Raw genomic sequence first — 22,430 nt, 5'->3', positions numbered from 1 at the left:
AATGCTCATGAATGTCAGTTTAGAAGCTATCAAAGTTCTCAAATAAAGCACCTTTTGAGAATGTCAATGTTTGTTGGGAATTATCTTACAAAACTAGGAAGGATTTTTGGTTTAGATATTAAAAGTTATGGTTGTTTATTGATTTTAGGGACTGAATTACTTAAAATAGCACAACTCACCTGGGCAGAAACAAGTCGACAGCCATTTAATGCTTCTTTGGATCCTAAACGGTTGACCCAACCTGAAACAAAATAATTGGATGCTTCCAGACTTTTGAAAGCTTTCATTTGGCTCGTGGTGTAGTATGAGGTCTGCAGCACCAGATAGTTATGTTCATTAATCCTCCAGATTATACAACAAGTCCTTTTTGGCTTGACTATACGCATCATATCCTAAATGGTACCTTACTTTTTTGAGATATCTCGTCTTTGCGAGCCCATTTAGGGCATTAGCGTCCTCGCTGTTATCCATCATGCACTGTTATGAACTGGAGAAATCCACTTCCGGCCCTCCATCCGAGTTTGGCGCGTCATCCGGGTCAGGTGTCTGAAACCCAGCAATATAAAGACAAGAAAACGGGACCGAACACACTTCCCTGAGGCACCCCAGAGGTCAGAGGCGAAGTTTGAAGATAAAACTTTAGGTTAAATAAGCCACTTTTAAAATATAAAAACTGATTACATTAGTAGGATTAACCTAAACTGATGAAATTTTGGTGCATGTGAAGAAATAAATGTCTGTTTTTAATAAAAATGTCTCCGAATGTTCCCCCTCCTGCCTGCAGGGAGCTTGGCGCTGCAGCCCGTTGAAGGAAACCCAAACAGAGGAATCTGGAAGGCCTGCTGCTGGAGGATGGCTGAAGAGGTTCGACAAAACTTTTAACCTGAAACTTATAAAATAAATATAATATAAACTAACTTCTGTGTGCTTCAGGAGCAGCTGAACCGCTACGAGCGAGCGATCTACGCCAGCCTGAGTGGAAACCTCAAACCGGTAACGTCTGCGTGCTTCTTCAGGTTCTCAGGAACAGGATCAAACCAGGAGAGTGTTCGGTTTGTCGGATGGTTGTCTCTGTGCGTCCAGGTCCTGGCGGTGTGCGACTCGTGGGAGGACTGCGTGTGGGCGTACTTCCGGGTCGTGGTCGACTCGCTGGTCGAGAAGGAGCTCACGTCGTCGGGAATGGCCCACCAGGAGATGGAGCTGCTGCCGCGGGAATACCTGGAAGCCAAGTGAGACACAAACGATCTGATTTATGATCATCTAGAAGCCCTCAGAGCTCAAACTGCCTCCGATCCGGATCAGAACCAGAACTTAATCCAACATTTCTTCAGTTTTTACCTGATCTTTGCTGACAGACACAGCTGGGAACAGAAGGGTCACATGTAGGAGCAGAGAGAAGGCTTTTAATAAAGGGGTTACCTGTGACCTTTGACCTTTGACCCCATGAACCCAACAGGCATCGCCTTTGACCCCTGAGGTCTCCCGCTGTGCAGTTTGACATCACTCTGTGGGAAAGTTAGAGCACCAGGTCAGCTGTGATGTTGACCTTTGACCCCGTCGCCTTGAAATCAATCGAGATCAGCCTCGACCCGTGAGGTGTCCAGCTGCAGAGTCAGAGCTCGGGCTGATCTGTAACCTTTGACCTGATCACCACCAAACTCAAACCTCTTGCTCCGTGTTTGACGTTTCATAAAAACCCGTTCAGAACTTTAAGAGTCGATCTTGTCCAGAACCAGAACCTCCGTAATGACCTGAACCCTGTCTCGTTCTGTCTTCCTCCTCAGCTGGACGATGGAAAAAGTGTTTGAGGAGCTTCAAGCGTCTGAATTGAAGGTGAGCTTCTCACCGATCGATGATTCTGATGAAATCCGTGAAGCTCAAACTCAATTAAATCATTTTTGTTTTTTTTTAATTTCTGCTCAGAGAGTTTTGGATGAGAGTAAAGAACATTACCACGTCATCCAGAAGTTTGTCATCGTGGGAGATCTGGACGGTAAAATAACTCGTATCAAAGTCTGAACGCTGACTCAGCACTTTTTCCTCTTTTTGTACAATCTAACTACTTTAGCTGTTCTTATATCGTAACGTTCGGCTCTTTCAGGAGACGGCTGCTGCAGTTTTTGTTTTTTTTCTAACTTTTATACTTTTCAAAATATTTAACTTTATTTACAATCATAGAAATAAACAGAAATCTTTAATATCCTCTTCAGCTAACTGGCTTCATTTATGCTACTTTTAACTAGCTTTTTGCTTCTTTTAGCTGTCAGATACCCTTAAACTGCCATCTTTTAGCTAACATTTAGCTGTTTTCAGTTTTTAGCTGCTCTCCTATTATTAACTTCAGTCAGCCTTTTGAGACTTTTAGCTTTCAATTAGCATTTAGCTATTAGCTAGTCCTTTGCTGCTAAGTTTTGCCACTTTTAGCTAGCGTTTGGCTCGTTTTAACTCATTTAAATGTCTTTGATCAGGTTTAATAAAGGAGTTTTCTGATTGGCTGGCAGCCTCTAAGCCCCTCCCCTCGCACCTGCTGCGTTTCATGACTCACCTGGTTCTGTTTTTCCGCTCCCTGGGTTTGGCCTTGAAGGTAAGTCCGCCACTCCTGCAGTTCTGTTGTCGTCCACACGGCGGCGCTGCAGTGAAGACGATTCGAACCGTTTCAGGAGGACGTGTGCGTCGACGTGCTGAAGGCGTACGTCCAGCTCCTGATGCGGGACCAGCAGACGGATCTCGTGGCGAGCTACGTGGGCCAGCTGCCCGCCGACCTCGCCACCGCTCAGTACGCCGCCTTTCTGGAGACCGTCACCCAGCCGGAGCTCCGCCCCCGCTGCCTGCGGCTCGCCACGGAATCTGGTGAGACGCCGCGCGCTGAGCTCCGAGGCCGTCGGGGCGACGGGCGGATCCTGATTGTTTGTTTGTTTGTTTGCGCAGGTCTGGATGTGTTTGCGGTCATCAAGCTGGTGGTGGAGACGGTCCGAGAGCGAGACGAGACGGATTTCACTCATCACAGCCGAACGCTGGAGACGGGAACTATGAAGGTAAAACTGTCCCACATCTGCTAAAACAAGATGGCGTCAGGCTCCTGGTCACAGTTAATAACATTTAATAACATTCAGGATGAAAATAAAAAGGAAAAACTTCAGCTTTTATCAGTCGTGGCTAAAATCTGTTTATAAGCAGAAGAAAAGTTGAGGACTTTAACTTCTCATGTGTTCTGTAATCATATCCATCGTCAGTTGGCAATATTTCTGTTTGTTTTATTAATTATTTAATTAATTAAAACCAGGGGTGTCAAACCCAGAGATGCAGGGGGAACCAAAATTAAAAACTTGGTCCGAGCCAAGGGCCAATCATGATCAATATTTATTAAAAATGACATAAATTAATTAGTTTTAGATGTATTATGTCAAATCATTCATATATAAATATCAATGACCTTTTCCCAGTTACAGATTATACAGAATTTAAAGCAAACAGACTTTAATGAACACAGACAAATAGATCAAACTTCAAAAATCACATCATTAGCAGCCATTTCTTACGCCTCACTCAGCTTTTAAATGAAGTTTTTAACATTAAAACAGACAAAAACCTGATCATACAGAAATTAAAACTATATATTGTTGGCTTCTAAGTCACTGTCAGAGAAAACTAAAGTTTTTTAAAGCAAAATAAGAATCAGAGACTCGATCTGAACCAGACTAGAGGGCCGGATGAAATGTTACAGAGGGCCGGATCTGGCCCTCTGTAACTAACGATAAACCAAAGATAAGTTGAAACTAAACTAGAGTTTAAAAACCTCAGCCGAACAGAAGCCATGAAAACACACCCCCAATTTAAAGTTACATAAAAATACAGAGTAAAACTGATCTAAAACAAGTCATAATAAAGATTAAAAAAAATAAACTGAGGAAAACCAAACTATGATATTATAAAAGTGAACATTAACTAGACTAGGATTGAAAAAAAACGTGATAAAAGCTTAATTATAGATACGAAAGGCTAACTAAGGGTACCGATGGGCAGCTAACAGATACATTTTAATGGAAACAAGATAAACAACTTGGATAAAACAGTAAATAAAAGGAAATAACAGATCAGAGCAGCAGAAAAGTCTTCAGATTTGATTTAAAACAGCAAAGAGTTTCAGCAGACCTGCAGCTTACAGTCAGTCCAGGTTAATGACGAGCTGCGGGGGGCGGAGCTAATTGTCCTTGTTTTAGGAAACATCTTGAAATAAAATGGAGGTTAAATCAAAGTCTCTGACGAGCTTCGAGAAGCTGCTGCAGGTGACGGCGAGTAAAAACGACCTGACGTTTGTGTGTCTGCTCTGATAGGAGGACCAGAAGAAGATCGACGTCATCGATTGGCTGCTGTTCGACCCCGCCCATCGAGCCGAGGCTTTGAAGCAGTCCAACGCCATCATGAGGAAGTTTCTGGGTACCCTGGGTTTGCTCGCCTTGAACGTTTTAATGCCGGCGGCGGCGGAACTCGAGGCTCACCGGGCGACTCTTTGTCTTCCAGCGTTGCAGAAACATGACGCCGCCAAAGCCGTTTTCTCCAAAGTCCCGGAGGATTCAATGAGGGAGATTTACTCCCAGTGGACGAGCGCCGGTCAGACCGCGCCCCTGCCCGCCGAGGACGAGAACGCCATCAGGGAGCACCTGTGCATCAGAGCCTACCTGGTCTGTCACCGAACGGCGGCACGGCCCAGACGCTCCCTGGGGGTGGGGCTAATAACTGATGTGAGCGCGTTCGTTACAGGAAGCTCACGAGGCGTTCACTGACTGGTTCAGCCACAGCAGCTCGGCGCCGCAGAAACCGGTACCAGCGCCCGAGGCGAAATTCACGGAGAGGGTGGCCAATGAGATGAGAGAGAAGGAGTACCAGGTAACACTTCCTGTCACTGTCACCTAAATACAACAAGGGGGCGTGGCCACGTCTGCGCAGACTCGATCACGTAGGAAAAAGGAAGACGCGGCAGCAGCTGCTACAGCCAGCTCCGTGCGTCTGCTTCATCTCGTCAGCTGGTTAGCTTGAACAATAAACAACGCAGCGACTTCCATTTTGGTTTGCGGATGCGTCCTGGCAAAAGTAAGGTCGCTAACGAAAACTGGGCCGCCGCGTCAAAATCCAAGATGGCCACCGCCTTAAATATGTAAACCGGCCACCTCGTTCATTTGAGGGAACAAGATTAAAAACTAGAGAGCAGAATTTACTCGCCTTTGCTCTGCGCCGCCTCGGACGGCGAGTTCTCGCCGCAAGAAGGTAAAAATATTCTCCCTCCAAGTCTTTATCAGCCAAGACGGGATTTAAGACTTCGTCCTGTGAGGAAACGTTTCTCTGAACTTAGTTTTAGTCCGAAACATGTCTGAGTGACTCTCTTCATGCTTTACTTCTTGGAATCAAACAATTTTAATAATTAAAGACGTAAATTTATAATTTATTTTCTCTGATCAGTTCCAGGAAACAAAAACACTCAAAGTTTAAGACCCTGAGAGACGCTGTCAGTCTTCAGTCTCCTATCTATAATACAGTAAAAATAAACTCATTGTAACCATCTGATCATCTTCAGCTCCTAAACATTTGTATTTATCAATCCCTCCAGGATTTCGCGGGCCATTTTCCTAAAAGTTGCGATTTTTTTTTTTTACTAAAATCAATAAACAACCAAAACTTTTAATCTATAAACCAAAAATCCTTCCTAGTTCTGTAAGATAATTCCCAACAAACATTGACATTCTCAAAAGGTGCTTTATTTGAGAACTTTGATAGCTTCTAAACTGACATTCATGAGCATTTCTGGATTGTCCCTGGTCTGCAGCTCTCCTCACATGTTTTGCAGACACAAAGTGTTTGTCGATGCGTTTATGTTCCATGATTACACTGCAGGACGTGCAAAACAGCTGCAGCTGGGGAGGAAACTGGTTTGCTGAAATCTTTGTGGGCAAATGTGAAGCATTAGCGCACATTTTGGCTTCGGTCGCTGCTCCTGCACGCTCCCGGCATTCTGATGTTAACAGGAAGTGACGTCACGTGTCTTCTTCCTGAGTTATTTGGGGTTATTTTGTATTCCACGCTACACAAACCCACAAAGAAGAGACTAGACCGCAGAAACGGTGGCAAATCACTTTAGAAACAATAAATATTGGGTTAAAGTTGCGGTGTTTTGGGCAAAGTTGCGATTTCGCGGAGTTTGCTTGATTTTGCGTTAATAGTTGCGATCACAACATCGTGAAATCCGGGAGGGTCTGATTTGTTGGGTTTCTGAGCACAGACTGGACTTTATTCTTATAAAAGTGAGGGCACGTTTTGTTTAATCAGAGGCCGACGGAGCCGTCTGTTCTTGTTGTAGCAAAGTAAATAAATTTGAAATGTTTCTGATTGAACAAATAAAAACATCTTTGCTGAATTAATCAGAGGCTGTTTGGACGGACCGAACTTTTCTCTTTTGTTTCTTTAACTCAGCTGAGCAGAACGAGGTCATAAATCAGTGAACGTTTGAAGCTCGTTGAGTCTTAATTCATCTGTTCTGGGTTTCAGGCCGACCTGGCCGCCTGGTCGGGTCGACTCGACGTTCTGACTGAAGACGTGAAGGAGCGGATCTTCAACGTGCTGCTGTTCGTGGACGGAGGCTGGATGGTCGACAGCAGACAGCTGACGGTAACAACAGTAAACTTTACTTATTTCAGCCTCACAGCGGAAACATGCAGCTCTTTCTTGAGAAACTAAAGTATATTTTAGTTAATTAAAGCGAGTTGTTGTTTTACTCGTCTGTGGAATCGTTAAAAATGATGTTTTTGATTAATCCTTTATAACTTCTAACCACAAAACCAATTTAAACCCAGTTAAAAGTACAAATAATTACAAAGACAAGTAAAACTATTTCCTCCTAAATAATTTGTAAAGAGCCACAAAATTTACTTCAGCCTCAAAAGAGAGAACTATTTAAGTTTTATTTATCACTTTTTTATTATTGTTAAAGTCAGATATTTCTAGTTTTCTCCTTATTATTAGAATAACTTGCTGTATTTTAGTGCAGCACCTTAAAATCCACAAAACTGCTTCCTGCTTCTACAGCCGTCTGCTCCTAGTCTGCTGTGATTCAGTGGTTTTAGACACGGAGGCAGAAAGTTATAAACAGTTGAACAGATGGCTGAGTTTTTTTTTTGTTTGTGTTTCAGGAGTCGGAGGCAGATGCGGAGCGCAGCCACCAGATGGCAGCGCTGCGCTCGTTGTGTCTTCCTCGCCTCACCTTTCTGCTGCTCAGTGTCCTGCAGAGCTCCTCCAGACACCAGGAGGCGCTGCGGCTCGCCGACGTCATCTCATCCGACCAGCACCGCCTCTACCGGGTAACCCGGCGTCGACTCTGCGTGGAGACGATATAAAAACACGTTAAAGTTCCGCGTTGGCGTTGAGTTAAAAGTGATTTAAAAAATGTTTCTGTTGCAGGTTTTCTCCAAGGAGGAGTTGAGGAGGTTCCTTCAGAAGCTGCGGGAGTCGTCTCTCGCTCTGTTGGACCAAGGACTCGACCCGCTGGGCTACGAGCTGCAGCCATGACCACACACACACACACACACACACTGTTTAAATGTTGGGTCATTTTTCTGTCTGCTGTTTTTTACTGAATAAAAAAAATTGCATATTCTGTAACAGCTCCTGGTGATTTTCTTTTGAAAACATACACAAGTGCTAGCATTGAATCCTTCAAAATAAAGGTTATCTCGCAGGTGTCTGGAGTCAAACTAAGCGAAACTGCATTTTATTTATATTTATGATTGGAGACCTGAAAATGAGCAGAAAGCACAATGTTTGACTTAAAGCTGCTCATTGCAAAGTCAAAACAAAAAAATAAATAAAGTAAAGTCTACTCATTAATTTATTAAATTTCATAACGGCTTAATATTTTTAAATTAAATTAAGAAAATGTAAACAGAATTTACGAGCGGATGTCAGCTACCAGGTGTTTGTCTACCTACAAAAACAGCTGAAGTGACTGAAAACAGGTAAACATGGCGGACGACCACGGAAAACCTGTTTGGGGTGAAGTTTGTAGCTTTTACGCTCAGATATGCAGATAAAAGTGCTTTGTTTACATTCAGTGCATATACCTGCATTTTAGACTTAAATATCAATATATCTGGGTGAACTTTAAAACTAAAAATGACCTTTTTTATGTTTGATTTATAGTTTGCAGTGAGTACCTGTTAGGTTAGTAACAGTAGTTTTCCCCCATCTGTCAGTTTCTTTAACTGGAGTCCTGTAATCAGTCCCGTCACCCTCTGGTGTGGGGATTTATTTTTCCCGCTCCTCCGGGTTTAATTAGTGTTTCCGGCCAGCAGGAGCCGCCAACACCCGCCTAGCAGCGACTGTAAACACGCCGAGGATTATATGAACTCGAACTGCATAAAAAAAGCTAACGAATGGACGTTAATGTTCGATATATAACGCGCCGATAAAGGTGAGTAAACAATCGTTAAGTTCGACTGAAGCGGAAAACGCGAGTTTAGCCGAGCGCTAGCAGGAGCAGGCCCCAAAGCCTCGGAGTTTCCTGGCTGACGGCGCCGGAATCGAGCTGCGGCGCGCCTCTTTGGTTAAAGTTAGTCGTTTTGATTAGAGCTTTTTTTTGGCTAAAATAAAAAGATAGCAATTAATATTTTTTTAATAATACATATTCAGATTAAATATGTTTTTACGCATATGCTAATTTTAAAATATGAAACTTACATGGGTTAGCATTAGCATGGTTAGCACTAGCTTACTGTAGCTTTTGTAGTTTTTTTTAATTTTTTATTCGTGAGGTGTTTGAACGGAAACTCGTCATTTATCCCCCTGTATCGTGTGTTTCGGGAGCTGTAGGTAAATTTGGTTCGAGTGTGACTCGTTCGGTTCGGTTTGGTTCGGTTCTGACTCAGGGGGAGGCGAGCGGGACAAGTCCGGGCAAGTCTCCCTGCTCGTGCGGGGGCTGCCGAACACGTCCCGCCGTCGGTTTCCACCCACAAACCGCCGTGTCCGAACACGTTCACCCCGGGAAACTGGACCGAACGGTACCAGGCAAGTCCGGCTCGTCCTCCCGAGCTTCGATTTAAATTCAGGGCTTATTTTCGAACACAAACCTGGCTGTTAAAACAAGAACTAAGTGTTTAAAATGACAGAAAATAATATTTGGTTTATTTTATTTGCCTTAAATTCTTCCACAGCTCAGAAAAATAAAGAAATTAGGTTTGTAATTTGTAAAAAATAAAAGTTTGAGCATATTTAAATGGACCGAATTCAAAAGAAAATAAATTTAACAAATAATAAAGTTGAATTTTATGTAAACTTTTAACATTATTTGGAAAAAAATCAGTTTACTAGTAGCTGTAATAATTATTATTTCATCATCAGATTATAAAATAAAAATAAATAAAAGGAAGTAAAGATGTTTAAAGTGTAAGAATTTTAAAAAAATGTAAATATTTGTTAACTTAAGTGAAGGTAAAGGATGTTTTTACTTTATTTTTTGAAAGTTTTGTGACTTTAAAGCTTAACTTTTATTTTATTTAGTCAAATTGTTCGTTGACTTGTTTAAATATTAAAGTCTCTTTTCTTTAATTAAATAACAATTATTCAGATAACTGGTTAAATATCAGCTAATATTTATGTTAGGTTAATTTGTTTAAAAGGCTTTAAATTTACTGAAATATTAAAACAATTAAATGGATTTTAAAGTTTATTTTATAAATAAATAAGAAAGAACTTAAGTTTTGCTCTTAAATGGATCGTTTAAAACACATTAATTCATTTATTTAACCTTTTAAGATGAAGTTAAGTTTATTTAAATTTAAATAGGTAAAGTTAAATTATATATTTAGTTTAATATTAAACATTTTTACCTTTTTTTTTGTTGGTTTAGTTTCATTAAATGAGGCTTTAAATGATTTAAATCTGTTTGTTTATATGTATAAAGTGTCAGTTTTTGTTTGTATGTAATTAAAATAAAAGGACTGGGTGATGACTGAGACCGACCCGGTCCGTTTGGGTCAGAATTTCTTGTTTAGATTAAAGTTCTTATTTAAAACTTGATGTCTGGGTTGAAGTTTTATTTATTTTAGTATTTTTCCAGCTTTTATTTATATAAAAAAAGAACAATTAAATTATGTTTTTCTGGGTGTGAAGCCAGAGGAGGTCCTTCCTGGTTGGTTAGTTAACTGGTTAGTTAACTGGTTATCTGTTGACTCAGGGCTGACTCAGCCCGGACTAGTCCCGGCATGTCTGCACACACAGCCGATGTAATCAGCTGTTACTCAGCCCAAACATCAGACTGGTCGACCCACTGGTCCTGATAGGTTCTGGTTCCGTCTGGGCCGGGCCTGCCGGGCCGGTCTAGTCCCGACATGTCTGAGGAGGATATAAGAGCCGCGGTTCTGCTCGGCTTCCTGCCTGACCGCACTTTATCTGCTTGTGTTGCACAGGATGGGCTGCTGCGAGTGAGCCGTCTGTGAATAAAGGTGAGAACAGATGATTAATTAACTTTAATTAACTTTTAATCATAAATCTGACGCCTCGGTGCCGGCTGGAGGGGGCATTTTAAGCCGAAACTTCAAGTTTGTGTCACAGATATGTTGTAAATGTTGTTTTTTAAGCAGAACCGATAGAGTTTTCTGTTAATTCTTTATTTCTGTTTCCCTGAAACTCTGAAAAAAGGTTTAACTTCTCAGGTAAATAACTTTAAAAGAACTCTGAACTGTAAGAACGTCGTTCCAGTCAGACAGGAAACTAAAAACTGTCTGTAATACTGAAGCAGTATAACTTTTACTTCTCATTATTCTGCAGATAAAACTTATTTTTACGTGACGACGGTTAACCTAACGCCCAGAAATCTGTAAAATTTAATGTTTTATTTTAAACCTGCTTCAGTAACTTTAATTTAGTTTAATATTTGTTTAAAAGTCTCGCTGCTGTAAACGATTAAACCATCGTTTCTCGTAGGAATGCTTGTCGCCCGCTGCCTTTCACGCCAGAGTTTTAGATTAATGTCGTTTTATAAAGAAGTTAAACTTTAAAAATACAAAATAAAAGAAGCTAAACTTTATTTTTACTGTAAGAAAATCATTTAATAGTTTTATTTTTCTTCCTCCGTCACAAATTTCAATAAAACAGAATAAAGAAGGAGTCATGATCTCATGAGGTGGAGACGACTCTCAGCTACTCCCACCTTAACTTCAGCCAGTTTCTGTTGACTAGCTGTGGCAGCCATCTTGTATTTTGTCGACTTCCCCTTTTTAAAAGCGATTAAATTCGACTTTTATTAATTTAATCACCTTCAGTTGGACTTTGAGACCGTTTTCACCTCGATTTAAAAAGATTCCCGGTTAATTATTTAAAGATAAGTCAATAGTTTTAAACCTCCATCAGGGTTGAGTTTTTAAAAACATTTATTTTATAACTTTTATCGGTTTATGTTGGTGATAAATGATATTTAATGACTTTAATCTCGTCCGCAGGAACAAACGGCTTCAACATGTCAGCTGGAGAGGAGCTAAACGCCGCCGGCGCCGCGAGTGAAACCGAACTGGTGAGAGTAGCCGCTCGTCCCGCCGCCGCCGTTGAAACTGTCGCCACGTGACCGCCATTTTTTTTTTTTTTTTTCTGTGTTCAGGTCAGACCGAAGGTCGAGTTCGGCTCCTTGCTGCAACACGCCGGAGCCACGAAGGATGTTTTCACCATGAAGGAGGTACGGAGAACCACGCCGAACGCTCGGGGAGCTAAAAGCTAAAGCAGGAAAGGGCTAGCTGGAAGCTAAAACCAACAGAACAGCAGCTAAAACAGATTCCACAGAGAACAAAGTTTCCATGAGGAACAAGTATAAAAATTAGAAAAAGGCTGACGCTGATGGAGTGTTTTTAATATCTGGTAGTTCAGGGTTAGAAGAAGTTTAGAGTCGAGGTAACTTGTTTTTTATTTTAGTTTTTTTCCATCCCTGTTTGGAAACGTTTTGTTTCGGGACTTTAAAGCAGACAAAGAGGATTTCTTTCTATCAGAAATATTTGGAGGCGTTTCGAAATAACCGAGCAGTAAATCCAGGCTGTCGAACCCGAGACGACTTCCTGAGCTTTAAATAAATCCTGAGGTCGAGGGTTTGGTTTAAATGGCTGCCACCTCGTCTCTCCTACTGTCTGTCAGCGTTTCGTTCAGAAACGGGAAAACAATCAAGGATGTTCAGATCAGAGGACCAGGGCTTAAAGATGGGGCGAACTTTTAGCTGCTAGCTCTTGTTCGGCTCATTTAGTCTCCAGTTTGTCCATTTCAAGCTCAGAGACGAGCTGTCCTCTCATTTCAGTTTTTAAAAGTTTGGATTTATCAGAACATGACTATTAGCTCAACTTTAAGCTGTCTTTTAGTTCACTTTTAGCTCACCTTTAGCCTACCGTTAGCAGACTTTTAGCTCACCTTTTGCAGACTTTTATCCGTCTTTTAGCTCATCTTTAGCAGACCTTTAGCTGTCTTTAAGCTGACCATAGCTCACGCCTGGTCTGGTTGGTGGTGTTCCTCCAGGTGATGTTCTACCTGGGTCAGTACATCATCCAGAAGCAGCTGTACGACCAGAAGCAGCAGCACATCGTGCACTGCGCTCAGGACGCTCTGGGTCGGGTCCTGGGAGTCGACAGCTTCTCCGTCAAAGAGCCTCGGTGAGTCGGGGGGTTCCTCAGCTCTGACCTCTGACCTCCGACTGTCGGATCAACTCAAACCTGTTTGTTTGTTGTTGTTTTTCTCCTCAGACTTCTGTTTGCGATGGTCACCAAGAACCTGGTGGCTGTGAAGAACCGAGGTAGGTCGTTTTTCATGAAGAGTTCCTCAGGCTTTCTGAGGGTCGTTCAAAGTTTTAACTTTAGTTTTTATTTTCAGTTCGGTTCCGTTTGATAAAGAACCTCATCAGGCTGCGACTCAGAAAATGCTGTTGTTTTGTTTCCAATTTAATCTTCTGGATTTAAACTAATTCTGATGTTTTGTTTCTGTGGAGCTGTCAGAGAGGCGCTTGAACATTTAGAGACGGGTTTAAAATTCAAGAAAGAGAAAGAGAAAGCTCCTAAACTCGTCTCTGGAGTTTAGGAGCTTCTTTTATACCTGATCCTGATAGTCCAGTTTGGATTTAAAAGGCTGAAGAGAAATATTTACGTTTATGAAGCATCTCTGCGTTTTATTCACCTGGTTGTCAGGTAACCCGAGTCCCGACCTGTAAAGACCTGTTGTTTGTTTTTAAGACCCTCCGGTCAACTCGAGTGGAGGACAGAGCAGCCAGACGGACCGAGGGACGGAGGTGAGACGGCTTAACGAGCTTAACGAGCTGATTATTGTGAGGAAGAAAAGAACAGAAGTGTGATCAGAGGAAATAAAACTTTATTAGTTTCAGGCTGCAGAGACGGAGAGTCGCTCTTCATCTCCAGGCAGGAGGAGGAGGAGGAGGAGCAACGATCCAGGTGAGTTTCTCCTCTGAGGCGCCGCCGCCTGAATCCACCTCAACACACCTGTGACGTAAGCCCCGCCCACCTCGTCTCCGCAGGTCCCTCCTGTGGCGTGGATGACGATGATGAGGAAGACTCCGGGGATGAAGACAGGAAGAGGAGGAGGTCAGACAGCTACTCCCTGACGTTTGACGACAGCCTGTCGTGGTGCGTGATTGGTGGACTGGGGAGTGGGCGGGACAGAGCGAGCAGCCAATCATCTGACTCTCACAGCACAGTAAGCATCCAAACACACACACACACACACTGTAACGCTGCTGTGTAACATGGATGTGTGTGTGCAGTCAGGGAGGTCAGAGGTCACCGTGGCTGCTTCGGACTCGGACAGCGACAACTTCAGCGTGGAATTCGAGGTGGAATCCATCGACTCTGACGATTATAACGAAGACGACGCTTCTCTGTCTGCGGACGACCAGGTAAGCCCTCAGGTGACACACCTGTAGTTCCTGGTCCTGCAGACACGAGGACTGTAACCAGAGAGCGGCCATCTTTGTATTTAAAGGGCGGTTCTGATCAGTCAGTATCTTACCTGCAGCAGACCGCTGCAGGTAAGATACTGACTGATCTGAGCTCAGTTGGTTCAAATGTTAAAGGGTTACTCCGGCCATTTTGAAGTACGGTCCTGTAGGTTAATCAGGTAAAACTTTCTAAAGGAGGAAGCAGCCGGAATATCCCTTTAACTCTGTCTGCGCTGATGAGCTAATGGCTAGTCAGAGTGAGGCCGAGACCGCAGCGGATTCCTGCCGTTTCATTTGAATTTAAAGTGCTACAGCTAGCTGCTGCTGTGGAAACAAACAGCACGTTCGGACTAGCCATTAGCTCATCCACCTGATCAGGGTGATCATTAAGGAGTTCAGACTCGTAATGGCTGCCGCAGCTAATATTAAAGTCGTTCTCATTTACAGGAAACAGTTTGTCGCCGTTTCCTCAGCGGAGGATCCTTCGACGCCGCTGAGTGGATCGGTTCTGCTCAGAGTCGGGTCGACTCTGGGCAGAACCATCTGCGGTTTATTCGCACAGCAGCAGAAAATGGCGACAAACAGCTTCCTGCAGAAAACGGCTGTCAGCTGCCGCGGCGCTCCTCTTACCTGTTGTTTGTCGTCGCAGGTGTATGAGGTCACCATCTTCGAGGAGGAAGACGACGACGAAGACGACACAGAAATCACAGAAGCTGTGAGTAGAAACACAAACGTGAGCAGCTCAGACGGGTCCTGTTTCAGGTCTGACTTCGCTCTGCCTGCATCAGGACTACTGGCGGTGTGAGAAGTGTGATGAGTTGAACCCACCTCTGCCCCGGAACTGCCAGCGCTGTTGGACCGAGCGTCAGGATTGGCTGCACGAGGCGTCCGCCAACGCCAAGCCAACCGACCAATCGGCCGCCAAAGAAACTCCAGGTAGGCCTGTCCTGCAGAAGACGGAGCAGGTTAGTGTCAGAGCGGCGCCGGCTGACAGTTCTGTCTCCTGAAGGTTCTGATGTCGAGGACGCAGAGGGGGTCGACGTTCCGGATGGAAAAAGAGCGAAAACTCCAAACTCCCAGGAGAAGGTCTTCAGCCCCGACTCTCAGCCTTCGTCCTCCTACTCCTCCTCTGTCGACTCCCAGGAGCTGCAGGCAGCGGCGGTGGCGGCGCCCGAGCTGGAGCGCAGTGTGTCGGCGGAGTCCCGGCTGCCGGACTCATGCCTGGACCCGTGCCTCATCTGTCAGTCGCGGCCGAAGAACGGCTGCATCGTCCACGGGCAGACGGGACACCTGATGTCCTGCTACGTCTGCGCCCGCAAGCTGAAGAGGCGGAACAAGCTGTGCCCGGTGTGCAGGATGCCCATCCAGCTGGTGGTGCTGACCTACCTCAGCTGAGGCGCCGCGCCGCTCCTCGGCCACACCTACCTCACCGCGGGGTTCACGGGTTCGCCTCAGTTCCATCACAGGTTCTTACTTTCAGATCTCTCTTATTTCTTCTTATTTATTGGTTCATCCAGCAGCTTTAAAGGTGTGCAGTTCCAGCTCTTCCTGAGGAAATGAATGTATGTTTGTTACATCACCGGATTAATTATTGAAGTAAAATTAAACTGCATCTTATTTATTGTTTATTTAAGAAGCTTTTTGTTTACATCTATAAATAATAAGATGGAGTTTATTGAGATTTCTAATGTTTCAAATCAGAGTTTTTTTGATAAATAATAAACATCTTCGATCTAAAGAGTCTGTGGCCGTTTGTTTCATCTTAATTTGGGCAGTTAGAAAATACTTTAGAATCACAATCTGTAATTTTTATACTTTCGAATTGTTTAGGTTATTTTGGTCAATTTTGGACCTCATTATTTGGTGATTAACGACACGCTGGTGGTTTTTGTAAAAGGATTTTTTTGAGCTTGTAGAATCGGTTTAAGTTAACTTTCATTTCATATAAATTATAAGAGAATTTTATAGTTTTTGTTTTACCCAGATTTCTTTTGCTGCATATATTTTTTACACAATCAATTTGGAAGTTCGTGCCGAATCAAACCACCTGCTGCGTTTGTTTTTACCTGAAGGGGAAATCATTCCGGTTTTAAAACTACGGTTCCCGGAAAGGGTTAATGACGAATCCCTACAGCTCACTAACATTTGGAATCAGCCCAATTCAAGATGGCCGCCGCAGCACAGGTGGGGACGTAAGGACAGAAACGTGTGAATCGTCCTTTAAACAACAAAAAAGCCAAACTGATCAAATAACGCAGCTCAGTTCAAACTTCTGGACATGAATTTAAAGTTTCAATGATTGTTTGGTAAAATTTACTGATTTTCCTAAATAAACATTAAATATTTTAGTTCTGAGCAGAAATTTAGAAAATTATTGTTAATGAAACAGAAATGTTTGTTTAAATCCAAAGAAAAGTTTCCAATTTTAAATATTTAACCAGTTTGACCAAACATGGAAATGTGACAGAAGTTTACAGAAAGGGACTTTTTAATTGAATAAATTAAATTATATATATTTTGTGAACATCACATAACCCTCAGCCCTGAAAGTAAATCTGGATTTAGAGTCGTATAAATATGTCGCGTTCAGTTTTTTATTTCTGTCGTTGAAATGTCTTGAATTTATTTTTTAATTGAATCTTACGTTTATACAAATTAAAAAAGATCATAAAAATCCTTAAATTCTTTATTCTCAGAGGTTATTTTAAACATCTACGAGTAACTAAATATAAACTAAAACCAGATTAAATCCTTTTAATTGAAGTTAAATAGATTTAATTAAATGAAAATACAAATAAAACCTTAATTAGTTCATCTTTGTTTAGATTTTTACGAAATTATACAGGTTTAATAAATAAATGATCTCAATTTGATCCAATTTAAACATTAGTTTGATATATTGATATTTTTATTAAGACCAGTTTCTGTAAAGTTGGGCCAAAATATGATAAATTTTAATCATTTAAATTAAGCGTATTTATTATTAAGCAAATTAATTTTAAATAATTTATCTAAATATGTCCCAGTTCAATCTAAAATTAAATACAATCCAAATTAGGTCTAAATATTTTTATTTAATCTAATTATAAATTAATCTAAATCACAGAAACATCTGCAGATATTAGCTCAGATCAGTCTCTGTTTGTTTGTTTGTTTGTTACCTCAGCCGATCTGTCGGGGACGACTCTCAGCCACCACCACACCACGAGTTTCAGATGTTTTGTAGCATCAGTTGGCTTTGGCGGCCAACTTTTGACTCAGGTTGACTCCGAAGGATCATCAGTCGCTTTCTGAAAAGGTTTCAGTAGAATTCATTCATTGGTTCAGCAGATATTTTGCTAACAGAGAGACACAAAATGGACTTCTCTTCTGGTTGTTCCTAATTTCCTTCTATTAATTAAAAAAATGAAATTCTTAGCTTCCTAGTTTTTATTTTAACTTCCTAAAAATACAACATATACTGTCAAAAAATTAAAAAATAAAAGTTAGTTTTTAACCACATTAAAGTCATATTTACACAAATTTAGAGGCTATATTTTCTTTGTTTTGTGTCACTTAAGACTCCTAATAATTAGTGCTTTTGATCAAATTAACAAATATTTCATGCCAAGTTTTCTTTTGTTTGCTCCTGAACACCACTTCCGGGTTAGCCTCCATGCTAACGCTAGTTAGCTAAACCAATGACGTATTTTCTACATTTACGTCATCGAGCTAAACAGCAGCCTCCATGCTAATGCTACTTAGCTAAACTGTAAAACGATTACTACTTTACAAGCAGACGCTTCAAAGACACAGAAAAGTGCATTATTTCAAACATTTACTCACCTTTTAACGTGCCTTGGTTTGTAACGACGCTGGGAGTCGGTATTTACCGATAATTAACGGAATTTTTTACACCTGTGGAGCTTCGCGAAATAACGGAAAGTTTTTTTTAAAAAATGGTACGTTCCACTTTAAGGGTGTCTGAAATCTAAATTCAAGATATTTTTAAACTGAATTGTATAGAAAGCGTTGGTAAGTATATGATTACTTGTGAAAAGAATAAATAAATATATTTAATCAGAAAATGTTTGTTTAATTTTAGCAGAGAGGAGGAAGAACCCCTCTCTGTTCGCCGTAGTTGGAATCTTCCTGACGAGACCAAAAACTGCATCTGTCTTTAACAAATTTAACTCCAATTTAATCCTAATATTCAGCTTTATCAAAATAAATTCTACCTGGTTCTATAATCATTTTATCCTAACTTTGGACACACAGGCAAAATGAAACAAAATAAGCCATTTCTTTTTTATATAAACATACTTTATTGGATAATTTGAACTTCCTACATCTGGATTTTCTGCCCATTTCTCCACTTCCACAGAAGAGTCACTGATTTGGGCTTCAGTCCAGTTTGGACCAGTTCTGATCACTGGTAGTGCCATTTTCAGTCCATATCAGAGTCTTAAAACTTGGTCCGTCCAAACCGTTTCTCCCCTGGAGGCATTTTAAAATCATCCAAAGTACCACAGGGAGATTTATTTCTGTAAAAACATTCAAAAGTGTTGCTCACATGTGCCTCAAAACATTTATTCTGACAGTTTCACACCACAGAAACAAAAGATCTTCTCTCTGTACCTAAAAACACCTAAAAATCCCATTTTTCTTCTAATGTTTAATCACTGATCTGCAGTCGTGGAGCTCAAAGATGACGACTATGATTCTTTATTGGGTTTGTGCCAAACGGTTTTATAATAAAAAACCCCATAATGTTGTGTAATTTCACCAACAAGACTCACGTCTTGGTTTGGTTTGTGCCTGAAAAGTAATTACATCGAGTTTGGAGGTGAATTCCCATCAAACTCACACATGGGGAACTTCTTAACAAGAAAGGCAGGAAGTTTTTGTGCTTCTTTACTTTAACTTGAGTTGCTTAAAGTCACCAGAAGGTGGCAGTGTTGGTTACCTAAAGAAGTTAAAATACAGGAAGTAAGAACCGCCTGAAAACAAAACTTCAGGAGCTACTTTGACCAGCAGGAAACAAACCGATGTTTTCATGTTTTCTGTCAGAAATCTTGCTTTCATCACTTATTTGTGCTAAAAGATTTAACACAGAACATTCATTTCCATCAACTATTTCTTAAAAAGTCAAATCCGAGCACTTTGACGATGTTCAGGAGTCTATTTTATTCTTTTTAAACCTGACAGAGTAGTTCAGGGGGCCGAACCTGGATATAAACGCCTGAAACATGAAACCGTTTCCAGGAAGATGTTCAGGTTTTCATCAGGAGGGACCGAAGTGGGCGGGGTTAACGAGTCGATCAGAGGGGACAGTTGGACAGGACATGGTTTGGACGTGGATCTATTGGACAAAATATGTTCCACAGCAGAGGATTATTGGTTTATGTGACCCCTAAAGGGAGCCACATAAACCAATCATCTTGTATAAAAACCCAAACGACTGGTTTGGTTTTTGTCGTCTTTTTTTCAGGAAGCCCACAGCGCCACCTTCTGACAACTCAAAGCAAACTGCTCCAAGTCTTAAAAGTTAGTTGTTTTTTTTTTGTTTTTTTTTTAAACGCAGCTCCTGTAACTGAAACAAAACGTCTACTTTGCTTTTCTGATCAAGACCCCAGAAACCTTCAGGAAGCAGTCCGTGTGGAAAAAAACCCGCTCGGATCCACGTCGGCTCTTTAAGGCACTCGCTGGCGGCGGAGAGAAGGCAGAAAGAAGCGTCGGCAGAGGACAGAACATCACACGGTGGAGATTTTAGATTTAAACTTTGCAAAGTGACGTCAGGTTTCCGTCAGCGGAACAAAAAAAGACCCGAACGTTGAAGGACAAACGCAGCTCCATGTTTTTTTTTTAAAGATGTGGAAACATCTGAACATCACGGCAGCAAAGGTTTCACATTTGAATACGTTTCATAGAAAAGTACCACACACGTCTAGTTGCACTTAAAGCAGATTACACAACAATTATTTAAGTTATTTGGCACCAAAGCAGCTTTTTAAACAAGCTGCAAAGAAAAACAAAAAGCTCCGATGAGTTTGATTTCTGTCAGACTGAGAGGAAATCTTATTGCGCCACAGTTTGTAGAACTAAAAAAAAACAAAAACAAAGTAAAAACTAATGCAAGTCATCTGGGCTCAGACAGGAAAATGTCAGGATTTTCTTTTGATTGGAAACATCAAGAAAAAAACAGAATTCAGTGGAAAAAAGTGAATATTTATCTCCTGTCACCCATAAAAGTTCAACTTATTCACAGATTATTGGACATTTCTTTGATCAAATGACCATTTTTAAATGTGTTTTCAATCCTTTGTTCGAAAATGGAACAAAAAAAAATATTTTTGTATTTTTTTAAATCCAGTCCTGGATTAAGTTTAAAGTTTTTAAATCTGAGCCTGAAAGTGTTTAATTAAAGTGATTTGATGCCATTTTTCAAATTTCAAATTTGAACAGTTATTGCAGGAGAAGTGGGCGGAGTCTGATCACACCACTGAAGCTGACCAATCAGAGCAGAGAGGTGTTTTGGGGGGCGGGGCTTTTCACTCTAACTTTTTGGGATTTTCTTCATTAAAGTGACTTTTTCGACAAATCAGTTCGGTTCTGGTTCAACAGGATGTGGAAACATGTAAAACCTGAAAGATTTTAAATACCTGGAGACAAAAAAACAAAGAAATGAAATGAAACAATAAATAAATACTTATTTTTGTTTAAAAACCAAACTACTAACAACAATATCAACTTATGATGAAGGGGACATTTTAAAAATTCAATGTTTTTATTTTTATTGGCTCATTAAATGTTTCCTTTCAGGTTTTTATATATATTTTCAACACATTTTTATTTTTGTTTAAACTCGAGGTCAAACCAGATCTGAACCCAGGATTGTTTGTTTGTTTGTTTAATAAATCTTTTCTCTTTAAACTCAACTGCAATAAATTACATTTTTACTCTTTTTGTGAAAACTGCAGATTTATTTGTTGCATTTTAGTCACAAAGAATCTTAATTGTGTCTCAATTTATTCTCTTTTTTGTCTCCAAACTGTTTTAATTTCATTTCATGGGACATCCAACTCTCCCAGAGTTGAACCTCCTGACTTTTGGAAACTAAACTTGAGACAAGTTCGAGACGAGTTCGAGACGAGTTTGAGATGACTAATTGGAGAGAAAATTTGTTTTTGTGAATTCCAGTTGCAGTTTGAAATATAAACTTTAATTTGGAGATTTCTCTTGTAGATTAAACATTCTGATCTGAGAGGATCAAATTTTTCTCTAACAAAAGTCTAAATTATTATTAAACTGAATATTTTAATGTTTTATTATAAATTTAAGGCTTTAAAATATTCAGTAAATGAGCCATCAGAGCATCATTTTCCAATAAAAACAAATATTTAATTTTATTCACATTTTATTTGGAATCACGGCTCACTGAACAGAAAAGAGTTGTTTTATTTTACTTTCTTTTTATTGTCAAACGTGTGAAATTTAAACTCATCTTTAAAGAAGCCAAAAACTAAAAGCATCACTTTTAGCGACTTTAACCAAAGAGCTGATTTTCGGTGGAAACTTTATTTATTTTCAGTGGTTTTTAAGGATCAGAACGACAGGAAGTGGTTCGGGTCACATGATTCCGAGGAGAAAAGAGTCGGCCCTGATTCGTCGTACCCTGAACTCGCTGCTCTCAGGTCAGTGTTTCGTACCGCAGTGGCTCCTGGTCGAAGCGTCGAAGCGGACCTCAGATTTCCCTCGCTGCTCGCCGGCTGCAGCTTCCGGAGGGAAATGTTGGGAAACGACTTCACTTCCTGTTTGCTCGTCAAATTTAACATTTTTGGATTTTCCTTCGTCCGTCGAAACAAAAGTCAGAGGAGCTCACAAACCCGTCGCCTTCGTTTAGAAAAATAACTTCCGGTTCCTCCTCCATGTTGAACCGAGGTTCTGTTGGATCTGCGGCTCCAAACGATGAAACATTCAGAAAAGTTCAGCCGCTCGTCTTCCTTCGAGTTCTCACGTAGAACAAAAAGAAAAAAGGAAAACAGAAGAGAGACATTTTTAGGCTCCTCCCCCTCCGCCCTCATGAGGTCAGAGGTCAGTGGTTTTGTTCTCCAGGGCGGCGGCGACCTGCTGGAGGCGGACGGTGAGCTGTTTGCTCTGAGCCGCCGGGTCTTCGTCCAGCGACTGGATGATCTGAGGAAGAGGAGGAGGAGGAAGGATGCATGTTTGATCAGAAATCAGACCCTCCAGGATTTCACAATGTTGCGATTGCAACTATTAACGCAAAATCAAGCAAACTCCGTGAAATCGCAACTTTTTGCAACTTTGTCCAAAACACCGCAACTTTCCCGCGACTTTAACCCAATATTTATTGTTTCTAAAGTGATTCGCCACCGTTTCTGCGGTCTAGTCTCTTCTTTGTGGGTTTGTGTAGCGTGGAATACAAAATAAGCCCAAATAACTCAGGAAGAAGACACGTGACGTCACTTCC

The 22,430-nt window shown here is 41.1% G+C and overlaps 3 protein-coding genes and 2 long non-coding RNA genes across 6 annotated transcripts in view; 2 read left to right on the top strand and 3 right to left on the bottom strand.

Annotated features, from left to right (window-relative positions):
- LOC119617929 overlaps positions 1–794 on the bottom strand; it is a 4,147-nt gene extending 3,353 nt beyond the window's left edge. Inside the window, exons 1-2 of the long non-coding RNA XR_005234391.1 lie at positions 409–794; positions 180–241 (exon numbers count right to left, since the gene is read on the bottom strand). This is a non-coding gene — a long non-coding RNA (uncharacterized LOC119617929). The remainder of the gene's footprint in view (positions 1–179; positions 242–408) is intronic.
- The window catches only part of nup107 (nucleoporin 107), a 15,937-nt gene extending 8,292 nt beyond the window's left edge, over positions 1–7,645 (top strand). Inside the window, exons 14-27 of the mRNA XM_017439167.3 lie at positions 785–864; positions 934–993; positions 1,084–1,229; positions 1,785–1,833; positions 1,924–1,993; positions 2,469–2,584; positions 2,661–2,850; positions 2,929–3,035; positions 4,335–4,437; positions 4,522–4,682; positions 4,762–4,887; positions 6,541–6,660; positions 7,182–7,349; positions 7,450–7,645. Of these exons, the coding sequence (XP_017294656.1) occupies positions 785–864; positions 934–993; positions 1,084–1,229; positions 1,785–1,833; positions 1,924–1,993; positions 2,469–2,584; positions 2,661–2,850; positions 2,929–3,035; positions 4,335–4,437; positions 4,522–4,682; positions 4,762–4,887; positions 6,541–6,660; positions 7,182–7,349; positions 7,450–7,557 (1,604 nt within the window). The 3' untranslated portion in view covers positions 7,558–7,645. The remainder of the gene's footprint in view (positions 1–784; positions 865–933; positions 994–1,083; positions 1,230–1,784; positions 1,834–1,923; positions 1,994–2,468; positions 2,585–2,660; positions 2,851–2,928; positions 3,036–4,334; positions 4,438–4,521; positions 4,683–4,761; positions 4,888–6,540; positions 6,661–7,181; positions 7,350–7,449) is intronic.
- Positions 7,646–8,313: 668 nt separating this feature from the next.
- On the top strand, positions 8,314–15,698 carry mdm2 (MDM2 proto-oncogene). 2 transcript variants are annotated; one of them, XM_017439150.3, is made up of 13 exons: positions 8,314–8,458; positions 10,452–10,487; positions 11,484–11,554; positions 11,639–11,713; positions 12,535–12,668; positions 12,759–12,808; positions 13,242–13,297; positions 13,391–13,457; positions 13,541–13,719; positions 13,787–13,918; positions 14,610–14,675; positions 14,749–14,896; positions 14,970–15,698. In XM_017439150.3, the coding sequence occupies exons 3-13, from the start codon at positions 11,501–11,503 to the stop codon at positions 15,353–15,355; spliced, it is 1,347 nt and encodes a 448-aa protein (XP_017294639.1). In that variant the 5' UTR covers positions 8,314–8,458; positions 10,452–10,487; positions 11,484–11,500; the 3' UTR covers positions 15,356–15,698. The 2 variants fall into 2 exon arrangements, with proteins under 2 accessions (XP_017294639.1, XP_017294637.1); XM_017439148.3 differs by having other exon boundaries at positions 13,385–13,457.
- On the bottom strand, positions 15,375–17,910 carry LOC112449787. The gene is made up of 3 exons (XR_003038327.2): positions 17,786–17,910; positions 17,122–17,250; positions 15,375–15,508 (listed from the first exon to the last, which is right to left on the bottom strand). It is a non-coding gene; the product is annotated as an uncharacterized LOC112449787 (long non-coding RNA).
- Positions 17,911–19,441: 1,531 nt separating this feature from the next.
- LOC108228289 (plexin-B2) overlaps positions 19,442–22,430 on the bottom strand; it is a 167,555-nt gene continuing 164,566 nt past the window's right edge. The window contains exon 43 of the mRNA XM_037981328.1: positions 19,442–22,132. Within this exon, the coding sequence (XP_037837256.1) occupies positions 22,028–22,132 (105 nt within the window). The 3' untranslated portion in view covers positions 19,442–22,027. The remainder of the gene's footprint in view (positions 22,133–22,430) is intronic.

The sequence above is a fragment of the Kryptolebias marmoratus genome, linkage group LG18 (genome assembly GCF_001649575.2).
Source record: "Kryptolebias marmoratus isolate JLee-2015 linkage group LG18, ASM164957v2, whole genome shotgun sequence".
Taxonomy (NCBI): domain Eukaryota; kingdom Metazoa; phylum Chordata; class Actinopteri; order Cyprinodontiformes; family Rivulidae; genus Kryptolebias; species Kryptolebias marmoratus.
This window is presented reverse-complemented; position numbering and strand designations above follow the sequence as displayed.